The sequence below is a fragment of the Meleagris gallopavo genome, chromosome Z, assembly GCF_000146605.3.
Source record: "Meleagris gallopavo isolate NT-WF06-2002-E0010 breed Aviagen turkey brand Nicholas breeding stock chromosome Z, Turkey_5.1, whole genome shotgun sequence".
Taxonomy (NCBI): Eukaryota; Metazoa; Chordata; class Aves; order Galliformes; family Phasianidae; genus Meleagris; species Meleagris gallopavo.
In genome coordinates, this window is record NC_015041.2 from 37,836,597 (window position 1) to 37,853,059 (window position 16,463).

General features: G+C 39.9%; 1 protein-coding gene across 2 annotated transcripts; it reads left to right on the forward strand.

The window, feature by feature from the left end:
• Positions 1–48: 48 nt before the first annotated feature.
• Positions 49–16,463, forward strand: LOC104915117 (aminopeptidase O-like). Of its 2 annotated transcripts, none has more exons than XM_010725818.2 (4): positions 49–83; positions 11,504–11,590; positions 13,935–14,079; positions 16,306–16,463. In XM_010725818.2, the coding sequence occupies exons 1-3, from the start codon at positions 66–68 to the stop codon at positions 14,073–14,075; spliced, it is 246 nt and encodes an 81-aa protein (XP_010724120.1). In that variant the 5' UTR covers positions 49–65; the 3' UTR covers positions 14,076–14,079; positions 16,306–16,463. The 2 variants fall into 2 exon arrangements, with proteins under 2 accessions (XP_010724120.1, XP_010724119.1); XM_010725817.2 differs by lacking the exon at positions 49–83 and adding an exon at positions 4,489–4,654.

Consider the following 16,463-nt stretch of genomic DNA (forward strand, 5'->3'; position numbering starts at 1 on the left):
CATTTAAGAGTTGACTGCCAGTGGGGAAGGATCTCTTTGGGAGATCTGCTCCACTGGAGTTTCCTATGCGAGCCCAGGATAGGGTAAGTGTCCTTTTCTGCTCTAGTATAATAATTATGTAAGCCTCGCTCTCAAAAATACTATATTATCTGTATATTCATTGGTTGTACACCCACCACATCCAGTAAAGGGTGGAGGTTCTCCTTAGACCTTCTTTTACTGTTAAAGTCTAAGAAGGCACAAAACTGCAAGTGTATTTTCCTGAGATAAATTAACTGGCACAAATTATTTTAACTGGATATCTAGTATATCTTTAAAGAACTTTCTGAGAGTAATGGCATTTCCAAAGCTTAAAGGCACTTTTTTGTCAGCTCATAATGCCTTAAGGACCATCATGTCTCAGATCATGTAAGACAAGTGGATGGCAATTGCATGGAAGAATTGGTGAATAATAGGTTTTTTTCTCCTTGTTCCCCCTTCTCTTACTGTGGTTGTTCATAGGCAGGCTAAATCTCCATGATGTATCACAAGCTCTGTGTCCAAGATGAGCATTACAGAAGTTGGCTGCAGTGAAACAAAGATAACAATATTCAGCTGTAGTTATAAAGCAACTATGTTTACCATCAGCACAGTGGGATAACAGAATTGAAGCCAGATCCTTTCCTTTTATTTTTTTCTCTCCCTCCTCAGATGATAGTTATGTGCATAGTTAATGAATATCTAACTTAAGGCAGAGCATAGTGTTAGTTTACTTGGAAAGTATATAAATTCTCCTAAGCTTGGTGTCACTTCTTTTGATAGGATTGTGTAAGCTTTGAGCATAGGTTTTTGAGGATTTACCTTTACAAAACTGTTTATTAGAAATATCTAAGGACAATACTGGCAACTCTGAATAACAATTTGTGAATCTGCTAACAACCAGAGAATGATGGAATGGCTAAGGAGGAGAGAGATCTCTGGAGGTAACTAGTCCAGTCTCCCTATTCAAACAGGCGACACTTAATGGAGGCTGCCCAGAAAAAAACTTTGGTTATCTCTATTACTTGTACTCTAACATCTTCACTTGATCAGGCAGAGGCCTATAATATGTACACCAGACTACAGGCTGTTTAAGTGGCTTGCAGAATAGTAACAAAGATGATAGGAAAAAAGTCATCAACACAAGAGGAGTAAGGTGGTGGATGTGTGTCAATCGTTCAGTCCTATTTACAATCTGGCAGTATTTCTGCAAGTATGTTTTACTTGTTGATGAATTATCTAAAACCAAGTGATAGAAAAATGGCTTATGGATTAAGCAGAAAGATTTATGGTGTATTTCTCCAGAATTTTCACCATTGAGTTAGTTAGCTTTTCTTTCCTTCCTACTGCAGGCATCACTTTCTTATAAAATGCCTTGCTTGCACTGTGTATGGAAAGTCTCTTTGTTAGTTTTTCTTGTCTCAGCAAATTGGCTGCAATATTCTTCACTTACATAATGCTTTCCCTGAACTCATGATCATAATGTGGTATATTTGGGGTAGAGGAAAAGGAGAGAGGCTGCTTTTGCAAAAAAGATTGAGTAAAATGGGTTAAGATCATAATATTGCAAGTCATGTGAGTGACATAAAGCAGTTCTCATACAGTTACTTCACTGTGCCTGAGGTCCCCCTATGAGACCAAGGCTATGAAGTGGTGGCATCTTATTTCACTGACAGAAATCCAGTCATGCTAATACATACCATATAAGGTGCTCAGCATCCTTGAAGAGTTAGATTTAGGACAAAATAACTTATTTCCATTGATCTTTCCTAATCTGTGGAATACTGACAGGCATAGAAGTACAACTGAAGTGATGTAGTTTCTGACTTGCTGCTTCCCATCTGGTGGTTAGCGCATTAAGCTGAGCACGTTCTCACACTGTATGGCTCAGCTCTTCTGCAGGTTGTTACTGAGCATTGTTGGAAGGCACCCTTACAGAAGAGTGCTCTGTAGAGCATAGTGTGAAACTAAATGCGAAAACGGAGCTGGACAGGAAAGTCAGTCCATGCTAGCCAGCAGAAAAGACAATGAGTGAGCTCTCCTTTCCGGTCATCTAGGGTGAGGCATTTCTTGCCAGGTGTGCTTGGGGCAGGGGTTCAGGAGCAGTTTCCAGTTTTTGAATTAACACTGTGTACAAATACCTCCATAGGCTTATTGTTCATTGTTTACTAGGCTGCAGAGCAACATTTAGGCATGTTTCAGGTAGCTGCTGCAGTGAAATACCTGCATATATGTGATCCTTTCATGTAACTTGTGTGTGAATGATCAATTCAATAGATGAAAAAACCAACAGCTTGAACTGATGGCCATTTTATAGGACGCTACTTTCTTGAGGAAAAAGACAAGTGCATACAACTATTTATTGTTTCTGCAAGAGTCAAAATTAAGAAACTTTCTAATTTGTGTATACAACTTGGTTTCAGCTCAAGTCAGGAGGAGATGCCTTATTGTTTATATGAGTATATGTTTTGTAGGACTGACAAAGTTGCTGTGAAAATTTATCACTGATGCAAAATACATTTTAACCTGTTCTTTTCTTTTTTAATGTTACATTCAGAGCACCATTTTGGCACTATAAATAGGTAAGATTACTTTGAGGAATGTTTTATTTTTAGCTAACAATTACTTAGGAGTTAGGAACTTAGAAAAAACTTATATAGAACAGTCTGGCTGTGTCCTTGATTTAATCTGAAATAAATCAGATTTGAGACTTTAATTCCAACCATTTTTGAGGTGTTATGATCATTAAATAGAAGAAGTGAGAAGTAATGTTACTTCTTACAAAGTAAAATCTGTGTATGTCTGATATTTTTCATACTGATCACCACATCACACCAAATATCAAATTTTATGCTTTCTTTCTCCTTATACTTGTAGCAAATACCTAGAAAAGAATATATTGCTGTTGTTGGAAATCTCTCTTATTTGGACTTGTAAGCTGAACAAGGAGAGAGTGAAGTATACTGTCTCCATCCCCTGGATGGGAAATGGATTGACCAGAGCAGCAGCTGCTTTTCAGAAGATCCTCCGTGATCTTGATTGTTTTGAATCTTCATCCTGTTACAGTTCTTGTTGCAGTAAACTGCAGTTTGCAGGCTCTTTGAGACGTATGGTATTGCTGTTGCCACTGGTGAAGATAGTTTTTCCACGAGAATACATGGCAGGAGCTGGATTTTAGTGGTGGTGATGATTTTTTGTACTTTTTTTTTTCCCCACAAAAAAAGGATCTCCAAGAATGTGGCACTTTCTTTCCAAAGATAAGGCTCACAGTGCAAATCCAAAACAACTGGAACAAGGTGAAGATTAACGCTTCCAGTAATGGTTGTTCCCTAGGGCTGTCTCTGGCTTGTGTGCCTGTCATAACTGAGTTCATGTGCTGAAATGAATTTATAAGATTGATCAAAGAGTAATTTCTAGTCACCATAATTTAGGTTTGTTTTGATGCTATGTGAAAATGATAAGGGCTTGAGAATAGAAAATCTCTCAAACAGCATTAGCTCTATGAAAGGCACATCAGAGCACAAGATTCATGGAGCACTTGAAATAACTTTGCACTAGTCAGCACTCCTGATCCCCAGCCCTCCAAGAGCCAACAGCAACACTTTTCTTCCAAGTGATCTCACTTGCTGTTGGGTGGTATTCTCAGGAGTTTCCAAGCCCCTGCCTGGTGCTATTCGCAGTGCTGTTTGCTTATCCTCTGATGTTTTTCTAACTGGTTCTAAAACTTAATTTCATAGTTATCTGGCAGCCCAGCAACTTAGTGAGACTTGAAAAGTGGGGGGAGCTGCACTAGGAGGGAAACGTAGCAAATTTTTATTACTGATACTATACTATGACTGTTATTTGTTCAAAGAATCCACAGAGGAAAGTAGTTGCTACTTTTCTGTATTCTGGAAAGGAGGATAATGTGGTGTCTGGTGTCAGTCTCAGAGATTATCTGAATTGGGTGCAGTTGTGTTATCTGAATTTTTATACAGTATTTCTGTGCAGGACAATACAGAGCTAGCTCTGTAATACAAACTACCTGGCCTAGTCTTGAAATTTAAAAGATTTTTCTGTTTGTATGATAACTGCAGTGATAGAAATCGGATTTAGTTACAAAAATACCAAAAAAGGCTCCTAGCTATCAGTGTAGTTATCCCAAACCGATTATATTATTATGAAGCTGCTGACATGTTTCTTCTTCTGTGGTATACCACTGTGAACAAAACATGAAGATGTTTCTTTATTTTAAATAAACTAATACTACATCCAAACTGCTCATCAACTTGTCCTGCCTACATAAATGCTGAAGCAAATGCAGGTTATCCTGGATCACAGGCAGAAAAAAAGTAGGGCATGACAGAGTTTGTGAGCACAAGAAACAGGGCTGTTCAAAATTGCTAGCTGCTTCTGACGTCATCACCTTAGCTGGTCATACTACTGAATCACTGACTTACAAATATGTGGATAAAATTTTGCTGTCTTTTTAGCTCTGTGCCATTAAAAAACTGTTGGGGCTGGAGTGCTATGTTCCAGGTGTTGCAAATGTTGCCCTGAGAAGCAAGAGTAGTTGTGTTCTTGGGGTCAAGGATCAAGAGAAAAGATGAATCAAAAATTCAAAACATGGAGTAACATCTGTGCTCTGATTTCAGCAGTGAGTATGCTTCTTCTGAGCTTGTAAATCAATATATGTTTCTCTTACAAGCTTTTTTTCTGGGGATTGGGAGAGGGATGTATATGAGTGATGTGCCTGTTCTGTGTCTTTAGAGTTAAAACTTCTTTGTGTAACTGTTTTGAAATTTGGAATCGAAGTTTTAAACTTCGCAAAACTAGAAGGATGTGAACACAGGTTTGAAGGGCTGGCTGTGACTGAAACCACAGAGAAACCAGGCAGCCATGTTGTTCATTGCCTGGAACTTGTTTCATCTGCAGCTCTAGACCCTGTCTGTGACAGTCATCTTGTTTGGAAATGACCATAGTTTGGACCACTGTCACTGTGGGAAACCTAAGATAAAAGGAAGGCACTTTTTTGCCTCCAGTTATGACAGGGAGGAGGTAGAAGCAGAGGGGTGCATGCCAAGGGCCAGCTTACTGTTGTGCTGATGCTTGCAGCAGCCTTTCCTTTTGCTGAACAGGAGTAATAATTGGTAACAGAAGGTTGATAGATTTCTGCTTCAGATGTGTGGAGTATGTTTATGTGCTTTTTCCCACTACAACATTTGGTTTTATAAGTCCAACATGCTTTTATTTGTATATATAAATAGCTCATGTTGAAATACATTTGCAAGCACTATATGGGTAAAAACTAGGAAGACCTGGCTGGAAGGCAGCCAGAAGAGAAAGAAAGTGTGAAGGGCAATATTTCAACCAATTCCAGTGTTGCAAAAACAAAATTACTGTAATAACGAGGGTATTATAGCCACTGTTGTCAGTGGGTATTTCGATTGTCAGAGGTGTCAAAGGGAATTTGGACAGGGTTGTACATCAGACAGAGACAGCTGTACTCATCTGATCATCAGGTGAAGTGCAAGCCAAGACATGCACACATGCCTAAGGCTCTCTCACCTTGCTGACAGGGCTCTTTCCCCCAGAATTGCTTATTGGAGGCTTCAGGGCAGGGCTAGAACTTGAGGCTAAGACCGGCTCTTCCTTCCCTCTTCTCTGAGGTCCTGGACCTCACCAACCCAAGCTGTTCCCTGACATGCTGCTTCTCCCTCCACCTCACAGAGGGCCAGTGCTACTGATGGAGTTGCTGGGGCCTGCTCCCCTCCAGTGCTGGTACAGGGAGCTGCCAGGACATCCCCAGCATTGCAGATACAGGGAGGTGCAAGAGAGCAGAGCTGCCAGAAGGCAGCCCTGTGGCCAAGAGTGAGCAGCACCATGGCAAAGCTCAGAGCTCAGCTCAACACACATCTCCAGTGAAGTTGTTCAAGTGGCAGCCGATGACACCACTTTTTCCATTTCCATCTTACTGCAAGCTGTGAAACGTACTAGTGCTCCAGCCTGCTGAACTGGCAAAAAGGCTGGGGAAAGGGTACGGGTTCCAGTGTAAGGAGTGCATTTATGGTTTTAATTAAAGCTTATTTTTAAAAACCTTTGTTTTTCAATCTAAATGGTTTCACATGTTGTGTTGAGCAGTTCCTTACTTCACATGGCACTGCAATATAGGAGATGTTTCCCCTGGAGCAGAAGCCATGGCAGCTTAGATGGAAATGTATTCTTCATTGCTAAGGGCTGAACCTTTTCCCTGGGATGCTGCTCTCCAGTCGATAATGTCCTAACCTTCCTGATCACAGACACTAGCAGTGATGTGCTCCACTTTGCTTGGATACCCTAAACAGCATGTTTTATGATTTTGAGGCTTCTGTGGGAAAGAGTTTCCATGCTGGTTGTGGAAAAGCATGAAATCCTGTTTGCAGTGTGGGGAACCCAGACAAGAAGGACCTGGTCTGGTTGTTCTTCAGCAAGACCTTGGTTCTTCTGGTAACTTCGTAAAAGTGAAATTTGGTTATATTACGCAGGAATGATTGATTCAGTGGCCTGCAGCTGGAAAGAAGGTGGAGACACAGAAAGGAAAGAAATGCCCACAAATCAGATTTATGAAGGGAAGAAGGTTCAAGCCTACACCTGTTTGTTAGCTGGGGCTTTCTGGTACGCTGGGGCATTAAAACAACCCCACATGCTGCTAGTTGTCCCACAGCGTGCAATTGGCCAAAGCACAATATGTAGAAGTTGTTTTTGCAAACACAGATTGTACAGCCCCTCTCCTCCCTCATGATAAACAGAAACAGTTGCAGCATGTTCCACCCACAGCCTCCATCAGAGGGTGAGGGGTGGAAGGAGAAGGAGGACTTCAAGTCCTACTCACCAACCACAAACATCTGTGTGCTATTGCTTCATCTGCGTGGAAGTAGAAATCAGAAGGAGCAAAATAAACAAAGTAGTATGTCATGGCTATCAATATTACCAAGATCTTAGGTTTGGTATTCTATTGACGTTAGATTTAAAGTAGCTTTTTAACAGCCAGTTTGTTACTTAAGACTTTTAAGTATTTAAAGCACTATATAGTTGTCCTTAAAATGGCAAGTGTCTCCTGACAAAAATATACTGAGCAGCTCACCCACTGGTAGCTTAGGTTTTCCCCAAATGTCTATGCTCTTGTATGGCTGCTGATGGGCTAAGGTACTTGTGCTGGGGACAGAGAAAAATGACATGGTGAGTGGGTGATTGTAATTGTCATGATGCTGCATGTGCAATCACTGTCCAATGGAGGTCATGGTGGGGATCCCTGAGTTCCTTCTGGGTGGGGTCCCACCAGCCGTTCTCCCCCTTAGCAGCAGTTCTTCTAGCATGGAAAGTGAAAAGCAGCATAAGTAAAGCTGTGAGAGAGCATTACAGGTATAAAACACAGCGTTAATTGAATCTTGACAATCTGAGGGTCTCAGGAAGAAGAGTAGCTGTCAACACTGCTGGCTTCTGCAGTACTGTACCCGGATATCGTTTTGCTGGCCCTGCAGTGTTGGTGGAGGATTGCTATTCACTGCCTGCTGAGTTACTTATGCACTGAACACTCAGTGAGTTTTTGGACCAAAATACAAGTTCATTAAAGCTGTTAGACATTTTTGCTCAGACTCCTGATAGACCTTTGGCATACAGAAATCCCAATTTCAGACTCCTTGTCAGAGTGATGAATCCATTCTGTTTGCATTCACAAGGTTTTTGGCTATTGAGTACATTCTTTTCAGATTGTCAGTCTGATATTCTGTCAGCACAGTTGTAACACATGCAGCAGTTTCATTGCTTCCAAGCTCATTTAGCATCCCTGATCATCTTTTTTTGTAAATGTTTGTGAAACCAGATTTACATACTAAAGCATGTACATCTTATGGTTTAGAGGGTAGGAATGCTCATGTGAAATGCAGGCTATATTAAATGTCACCGATAAAACCTGGCTGGTATGTAAAGAGCAGTTATTTTAGCTGTTCTTAAATCTTTGCTCTTTGCAAAAGATTGAAGGGGATTAAAAAAAATAATAATAATTAAGCCCACTTTGCCCAGTAGCATGTGATATTGTTACTTAATTGTCTGAAAATATTCTAATGTTTGAATCCAATTTACTTGTAAATAGGAAGAGATGGGAAAGAAATAATTTCAAATGGAACAGAACAGCATTCTGGTGCTCTGGAGATACCAGGTTCCCTCTTCTTAATTAAAGCTAATCTATAGAAAGAAAGCATCGTTTTTCAAAAAAGTTTTACTGTATTTTTCTTTTCTAAATTAGACCAGAATCTGGCATCTGAGACTCTTTAATTAACATTTACAATTCTAGTTATTGAAATATATTCTTTTTTCAATCAAGTCTGAACTCATGATTTATAAAGATCACATATGCTTCCTTTAATAAAGGTTCCACTTTGGTGGACAATAGCTCTTACTGTATTTCACATTACACTGTTTTTTAGGATCTCTAGGTGTGTTAGTTTTGTTCTGTGATTTGGACTTGTTGTCTCATGGTGTCTTTTAAATTGGATCCAGCTATCAGTAAAATGTAATCATCTTCCCTGAAGCTAGTTGCCTATTCTGCAGACCAAGAGCTGAGTATGACTCTAGTTTTATCTTCTATTTTCTATTCTCACCTCTTCTTCTATTCTCTCTTAAGGTCATGGCTTAGATTATTTGCTTCCTACATCTTATTTGTAGACCTCAGGAGTAAAATATTTATTTTTTGCTTGCATATGTATGATTGAGAATATAAGAAAGCTAGATCGTTACAGTATAATACAGAACTTTCTGTGAGGGTATTTGTTTTTAGGTATGCCTGATTATTTGTGTGAAGCTCAGGAGAGTAATGCAGATTAGACAAGTTATCACCTGGGTCAGAAGATAAAAATTATCACTCTAATATATAGTTCTACAGATACATCACTGGGAGCTTTTCTTTTGAAAGTGGGGGCACATACTTGATGCCTGACGTGAGTTTACTCCATCAGCTTCAAGCACCATTTAACAGACAATTGTGGCCCAGACTGTTAGAACAAAAAGATTGTATTAGAGCTAGATTATCAGTGAATTTTATGGAAGTATTTATTTCTTTTGAAATGGTACATAGCGTTTACTATATCTGAACATTATCATTTTGGTTTCAAAACATTTTGCACTGCAGAATACAGGTGGTATTTGAGTTGCACATAATATTGTGTGATACCGTGTATTTTTCTTGAAGTGAAATTAAAAGTTAATTTGAGACTACTGGTGGTGGTCCTAACCTGGGCACTTTGTGCTATCTGGGAGTAGCAGCCCTTCAGGGTGTTTCACCTATAGAGAGCCAGTACGTAGATCTTGACACGGCTATTTTTGTAGAAATGCGTCAGTGAATTTTTAGATGTCAAACCTAAGAAAGTGGCTTGTCTGAATGTCTTCCTGACACTGAGCTGAAGCTCAGAAATGCACAGTTGAGACTTGGGATGACTTAAAACCTCAGAGGAGATTTGAAGGAATGAAAGGGGGGTGCATTATGGATCAGAGGTGCAACCAGGCCCCTCCTGGGCAGAGCAGTTCTGAGCCTGAAGCCTAGGCCAGGGAAGCCAGCAGCATTTCCAGCTTTGGCAGATGGTGCTTTCAGCTGCCAGGCAGCAGGAGCATTGGAGAGGTGGCAGGTGCTGCTGTGGTTCTGCTGAAGGCAGCGCATGCTACCAGCAGCAGTGGGAAGGGTAGCTGCGAATTGCTTCTCAGGTAGAGTTGGTCCCATGTAGCCAGCCAGAATAACATATGGTGTGCATGTCTGCACCATGCAGGAGAGAACAGAGAAATCACAGAGACGAAATTTGGAGAAGACTGAATTCTTATTTTCACCACTGTATATTGGCTTCTGAGAGGAAAGGAAGAGCCAAGACGAGCTTACACAGGATGTGGTATGGGTTAGCTCAGCCCTACAACAATAATTTCTTTCAGAATTTCCTTCTGACACTGGTTTGGGCCTGCTCACATGACACATACGTTATACTGCAAAGCTGAGGGGCTCAGCTTGCTTCTGCTCTGAGCAATGGATGAGACATCAGGAACCAAAATTATTTTTTCCATCCTCCTCTTATACGAATAAAATTGTCATGTGTGTTATGAGCCTAAGGGCATGGACTATAAAAGAAAACATGGTTTTTTATATACTCAGGTCCAAAAGGAGACTGCATTTGCTCTGTTACTCAGCAGCCTATGTGCCACGTAGTTTGTACCTGGCCCCAGCCACCCTCTAGGTCTCCTTGGCAATGCCATGCTCTTCTGCGCACCGAGCAGTCTCGGTGCTGCCACATTGCTCCCCAAAATGCACTAAATGCCAGCTGTACTGCTGATTGCTTTTGTGGACCCATCAGCAGCAGCTGGTGCTCCTGCAGTGTGTGGCACCACGGCAGCACTGGGGCTTTTGGGGAAGCAGGCGGTAAACATGTAATCTGAGCATAACAGACAGGCTGCTCCTGCCCCAGCTGGCAGCTGTCCAGCATGGCAGGGCTGGGGTCGTTCCAGGATTTGTAATGACCTTGAGAAAAATAGAAGGAAAAGTGTGTGCTGTCCCGAATCTCACTCAATATTTTCCTTTCAAACTCCTTGAAAGGAGCTTTATTGCTAGGAGCAGGAACCCAATAGGGGAAGGAATGATTAAGGAAAAGACTTAGTTCATTTTTCCATCTCTTGCAAAGTGGTGGGAATTCAAGTAATCAGACAGTGGCAGAAATGTATGGCAGACCTGCACTATGTGAGGTAGTAGAAGCATGTGAGCACATTCACACCTGTAGCTTTGCTCTGCTCTCTATGCAGGTATGGTGGTTCTATCAGGAAAAACAATGTTGAGAACTGACTTCTGCACTGTGAAAGCCAGGTTCCTGAGCTGTTTTTGATATTTAGACATGAGGTCCTCTGACTTTGTCCTGTAGGACAAAGGGGAAAAAATACTAAGACCACTAACATTTTACTCTTACTATAAATGCTGACTATCAAAACAAAGGCTGAAACAAGAGGAGCAGGAGAGTGGTTTTGTTTTGTTTGTTGTTGGTTTGGTTTGGTTTTTACTTATTTTTTTCCTTTGGGCTCAATGCTGTCAGTGATAGAGTAAAAGCCTTCAGACTGATTTAGTGCATATAGCTGAGGAAACCATGCAAGGTAATGCTTGTGCTGCAGGAGTGATAAAGAACAAATTTAAAGACAGCAAAAAGTATGTGCTTTTCAAAGGCATGTTCATGCTACTTACACATAAGTTTATTTCAGTTGTGATTTCCTTGAAAACTTCAATACTATTCATTACAATATGTTAATAAGTGGTATTCCTCTGTGTGGTAGATCAGCCTAGCTTTTTGAGTGCAGACAGATTTGTAAACAGAAGAAGATGCTCCAAGTTGGTGATTAGTTCATTAATCTAGAATTAGAGATATATCTTTGGGTTTTATGGTGTTCCAAATCCCAGAAAGACACAAATTTTTTTTTTTTTTTTTTTTTTTCCTTCTTTCCTCTTTAGGTTCGTCATCGGTGGTGTGAACTTGTTGTTAAACACAAATATGTGTCTGGATATGGAGATATTGAGAAATTTCTCAGAGAAGATCAGGTCAGTTTGATTTAATCAGCATTTTCAAAATAATCATCTTTCATACCTTCTTGAAACCAGTAGTGTGAAACCAAAAGCTTGTTTTATTGCATCTACTTGCTGCAGTTGAAGTACAGAATAAGTGTTCAGGTTTTGCCCTTTCCTTAAGCTCTATAATTTAAGGAATCTACCTAGGTGGTGATCAGCCCCACTAAAGCATGCTGATCTTATGGTAGCTGGTAAAATATGTTATATGCTCTCCCACTGCTTCCATTATATGCAAGCCAGAGGAAAAAGTGATGCGAGAAAAATGCTTCTCAGTATTGGTTATATTTGTAGTGTGGCAAAGGCAAGTCTAGTTGTGAATATTAACCTAAGTAGGTATGACTTAAGTGCAAAACAGTGTCTAAAGTTCCAAGACAATGTACAGATGGAGAAGCATAGTACTGTTATATTCTTCCAGAGAATGAAGGCATCTCCACAGTTAATGAGGTAGTTTTAAAGGTTTTAAGTCGCCAGCTATGCAAAATGTCTTTACTGTGGCTATTAACATAAGGTATCTTACAGTTGTAAATGTACTTCTGCCTTGTTTCTGTGGTTTCACTTCCATTTATTTTTATTCACTATGAAATCTATAAAATCAAGACCTTCACTGCCTAGGATGATGGATATATTTTACATATCAACAAAAAACAGTTCCAAGACTTCCTGGCAAGCTTTCTATTTAAAGAACAACACACACAATGCACCACCCCCTTCCCCCCAGGATATAACATCATTTATGACAACAAGGAGTTATATATATTGTGCTATTGAGCATATTTTAATCATATGGAAGGATGCAGATATGCACCAGCAGATAGGGGGGAAAAATCATCAAATTCACACAAACAAACATATTGATTTGCTTTATGTTTAGAACAAATATGGTTATAAATAAGTACAAATGTTTTCTGTAGTGCAGGGAAAGAATTTTTGCAACATTTTTTTCATGTAATCTTCAATATCTTTCATTGAATTTATTCCAACAGTGGAAACAGTTTATGGCACAACCAGGTTCTGGAATCATTCCAACTCAAATCAAAGTGATTGTGTATCCTTACTAATCATGAGAAACTTGGAAATATTTTATTTTTTTTTAAGTCTGGGAAAAATGTAAATGTGGCTATTGAATTCTCTCCACGATTACAAAAGCTCAGTATGTTTGTTGCATTTTAACGTTAAGGTTTAGGGAAAATATTAATACTGGGTAGAAAAGCTAATTTATATTTGGGACAAAATTCCATCGTTTTGACATTCACCATAAAAACAACCCAAATCCAGCTCCAAGGCAGTGTGGTCTCCAGCTGCAGATCCTGGAAATCTGAGGTTTGGGTCTCAGGATGCAGGACACTGTGGTTAGGGCACTGTCACATCATCTGGCAGACTTATGTCTGACTGAGACTGATTCCTTTGATTTCAGACAGTATTAAATTACAGATTTCACTGTTGAAGCTTAGTTTTTAATCTCACCAGTCAGTCTTAGAAATCGTGAGAAACAGTATTACAAACTGTGTTTTTCAATATTATTCCTTTCTCTCTCTTCCAACTGTCCAAGCATTAAGTAAAACTGTAGAAGCTAATGTGCTATGCTGCTAATGTATCCAGTTTTGATAAGTGCAGTTTAATACTTACAGAATTCTCATAATTTGATTAAAAGTTTCTATCTTCAGAAGAGAGAGGGGGGGGAAAAAAAGGCATTGCCGAATGCATTTCCCATGAAATTAGCCAGTGCTTTGCTACCTGCTAACAAAGGGGCCCACATCTTACTCCCATGTGCTCGGCTATCTGCATTTGTTCAGGATGAGCACTAAGAGACATAATTCTGACAGAAGGTCCACCCATATCTCAGATGTAAAGAGAAAAGTCTGAAACACAGACCTGGCCACACACTGTTGATTTTGAGTTACAGAATTGCCAGGTGGGAATTCTGGAGTGGGTGTTCTAGCTGATGTGCTCTTTATTAGTATATGTGGAAACGTCTCAGTTGGAAAGAAAATGTGTATCCTGTTGAAGGAAGGACAAGCTGGTTTCCTAGGGGGCATTTGGAAATATTTCAGGTAGTGGATAAAAGAAAACAGACTTCAACTTTGAAAGCAGCAAGAAAAATGGGGTGAGAAAGCACTTTCTTGTCATGACATTTCTTGAATTCTTTTTTTTCACGCTTAACACAACACATAGACAATCTTATGCCACAGAGAGCAAGAGAGAATCTGCATTCTGGGGAAAGTGGTGTTTTTGAATTAAATGAGTATTTGGGGGCCAACAAAAAATGAAAACCATCCAACTAGTCATAACAGGATGACTGTATGTTATGTTCTTTCAGGCAATGGGTGTGTATCTCTATGGTGAATTAATGGTAAACGAAGATGCCAAACAACAAGAGCTTGCATACAAATGCTTTGCTGCAGCACAAGAACAAATGGATATGTCCTCAGCCAAAGTGGTGGCAGAGATGTTATTTTGAAGAGGTGAGTTTTCTTTTTAAATTAAACATGTTGATCTGCCTCATAAAGGAAGAATATTCTGAGCTCAGTGAACATAGTAAACCTTGGCATACCACAGAACTTGTGGCTGCTTAGCTCAAGAGGTAACTCTTGTTTAAATTTCTTCTTTTTATTATTATTTTTTTCTAAGCTCAGCTGCTGGAGTGTGAGTTAGATGTATAGGCACTTGCTGGAGAGCATGGAAGTGCTTTGCTGTAAACTTTGTGCTGGACTGTACAAAGGGCAGTTGTAAGTCAGAATGACCAGGAAAGGCCAGGTTCCACCTACAATTGTTTTCTATTCTTTATTCTTAACTTTGTCTACAGCATACTGTATGACAAGCATTTCTGTTTAACAAAGCACATGCTGATTGTACATGTAGCACAGTCTTTGAAAAGAATCTGAGCCCAAAATGGAAGTTGTGCACTTCAAACCAAATCTGAATCATGTGAGAACAATTTGTTCTTTACAACCATATAAAGTGTAGTCAGGTGTTTGGAGGCTGATTATAAGATAAGAGTAGCCTTAACATAATGATGCTGGTTAATGTCATACAGAATCTAATTTGTTTCTGAAATCAATGGAGAAAATTCAGTAAAGAAGCAAAATTGCATGAAATATTCACAAAATAAGGATTGCTGTAGAAGGGGGTTATAAATTGTTATTTGCAAAGATACTCACCATCTGTCAGTCTATTTGAATTGCTTCGCAGTGTTTGTACACATGTTAAACACGAAGCCAAATAGGATTAGTGTGAATATCTCTTCCAGTATACCTCACATTTTTGCTTCATGATATAGCTCATCTGACAGACTGATTGCCTTGACTTCGGTTTCAAAATTAAGGCTTCTAATTTAGCAAAATCATTTTTTTCTAATTGGTACTTAGTGGGAATCTTGATCACTTTTTTTCTCCCATTCAAGCCTGTACATGTGGCATTACTTGAATGTAGGTTCCACTTGAATCTGTGGCATTTATTTTTGTGAAGTACAGCAGATGCCATGAATACAAGCTTGTTTATAAACAGTTCTGTACATGTCTGTCTATACATGTTCCATATAGACAAGCAGTATGTCTGTAAGAAAACCTTTATGGGAAATGTGGTGAAGACTGAAGAGTGCAAGGGTAACAGTTATATGGGAGGAGATTGCCTTCTAAATAAATAGACCTAAGGGACTTACTCCCAGTTATCAGGGACCCACAGTAATTTGAGTTGCATGCAACATTTTACAATCTGGTAGATGCCAGGAATAGGAAGATGCAGCTTATTCCGGTACTACAATACTTGGCACCATCTTTCTATATTTTCTTAAATAATGATATAAACATTTCTACAACTTCTGGTGGTAAATATCTGTCTAGCACAGGAATACTATGTATTATCTATGCACAATAGTCCAGAATTGCTGTTTGACTTTTTAGACAGATTAGAAATGCATGGTGAGCTATAAAATAAAAGCTAAAGTGCCACTAGGAATGTATCTGTGTGACTGCACAGCCTTCTTTTAATGTTGTGGCTGTTTGGGTTCCTGGCATGATGATTTGTGAGTTAAGATTAAAATCACATTGCCAGGGATTACCACATAGCCATGACTGCAGCTGCTTCTCTGAAAGTGACTATAACTATCTGGTAACATGTACACTGTGGCATCCTCTCCATCCATTAAACAAAAAAGTCCAAAGAGGAAAGGAGCAGACGCACCATGGAAGAACCTCATCCGATAATTAGTGGTACTGAGACGGAGACCTCTCTGGCAAGGTGCAGAGCTTAGCTGATTGGTGAACAGTGATTGTTTCCCTCTATGTTCACAGTGGCTAAGTTCTGCACCTGAAGAGAAGGTGAGATAAGGATGTTTCTTAAGTGTCAGCCTGCACAGGGTGGAGAGCATTCGCTGCTTGACGGGCAGCTTTGCAATTAGTGTTGGTGTGCCAAATACAGTATGGAGTGGCTAAGAGGCAGAGACAGTTGGAGAGGACCAAAGACATTCTTTTTAGCTGAAAATAAACAGCACTCCTACTGTCTGACTGCAAAAATAGGGTATTTCCTACAGTAATGTGGTTACAGAGCTTTTCTAAAGGTCAGAGGAAATTAGTGTTTGTGATGTTAAACTGGAATTGTCTGTAAAGCTTTGTTTTGTAGGCTCTTCTTCAATGGATGCTCCTGTGTTTTCTCTGCAGCTGTAGCTTAGCACTACTGTGTATCGTTTGCAGGAAATGGCAGCTCCAGTCGGAAACAACCACTTACGGCTGCTGCTGTTGTCCCGAGCATGGATGGACCCGTCCTCCGGTGCCTACTGAGCTGATATCAGTTCTGATTTTACACACTGGCTCAGTTCAGCAGGAACAGGAGTCGAGCCCTAAAGCAAAAA

What these genes read in the sequence shown, in the direction of transcription:
- LOC104915117 (XM_010725817.2), top strand. Translation starts at nt 4,604, where the DNA reads ATGAATCAAAAATTCAAAACATGGAGTAACATCTGTGCTCTGATTTCA. An exon ending in TCTGTGCTCTGATTTCAGCA is followed by an intron (nt 4,655 to 11,503) that starts GTGAGTATGCTT and finishes TTTCCTCTTTAG; the next exon opens with GTTCGTCATCGGTGGTGTGA. An exon ending in AATTTCTCAGAGAAGATCAG is followed by an intron (nt 11,591 to 13,934) that starts GTCAGTTTGATT and finishes ATGTTCTTTCAG; the next exon opens with GCAATGGGTGTGTATCTCTA.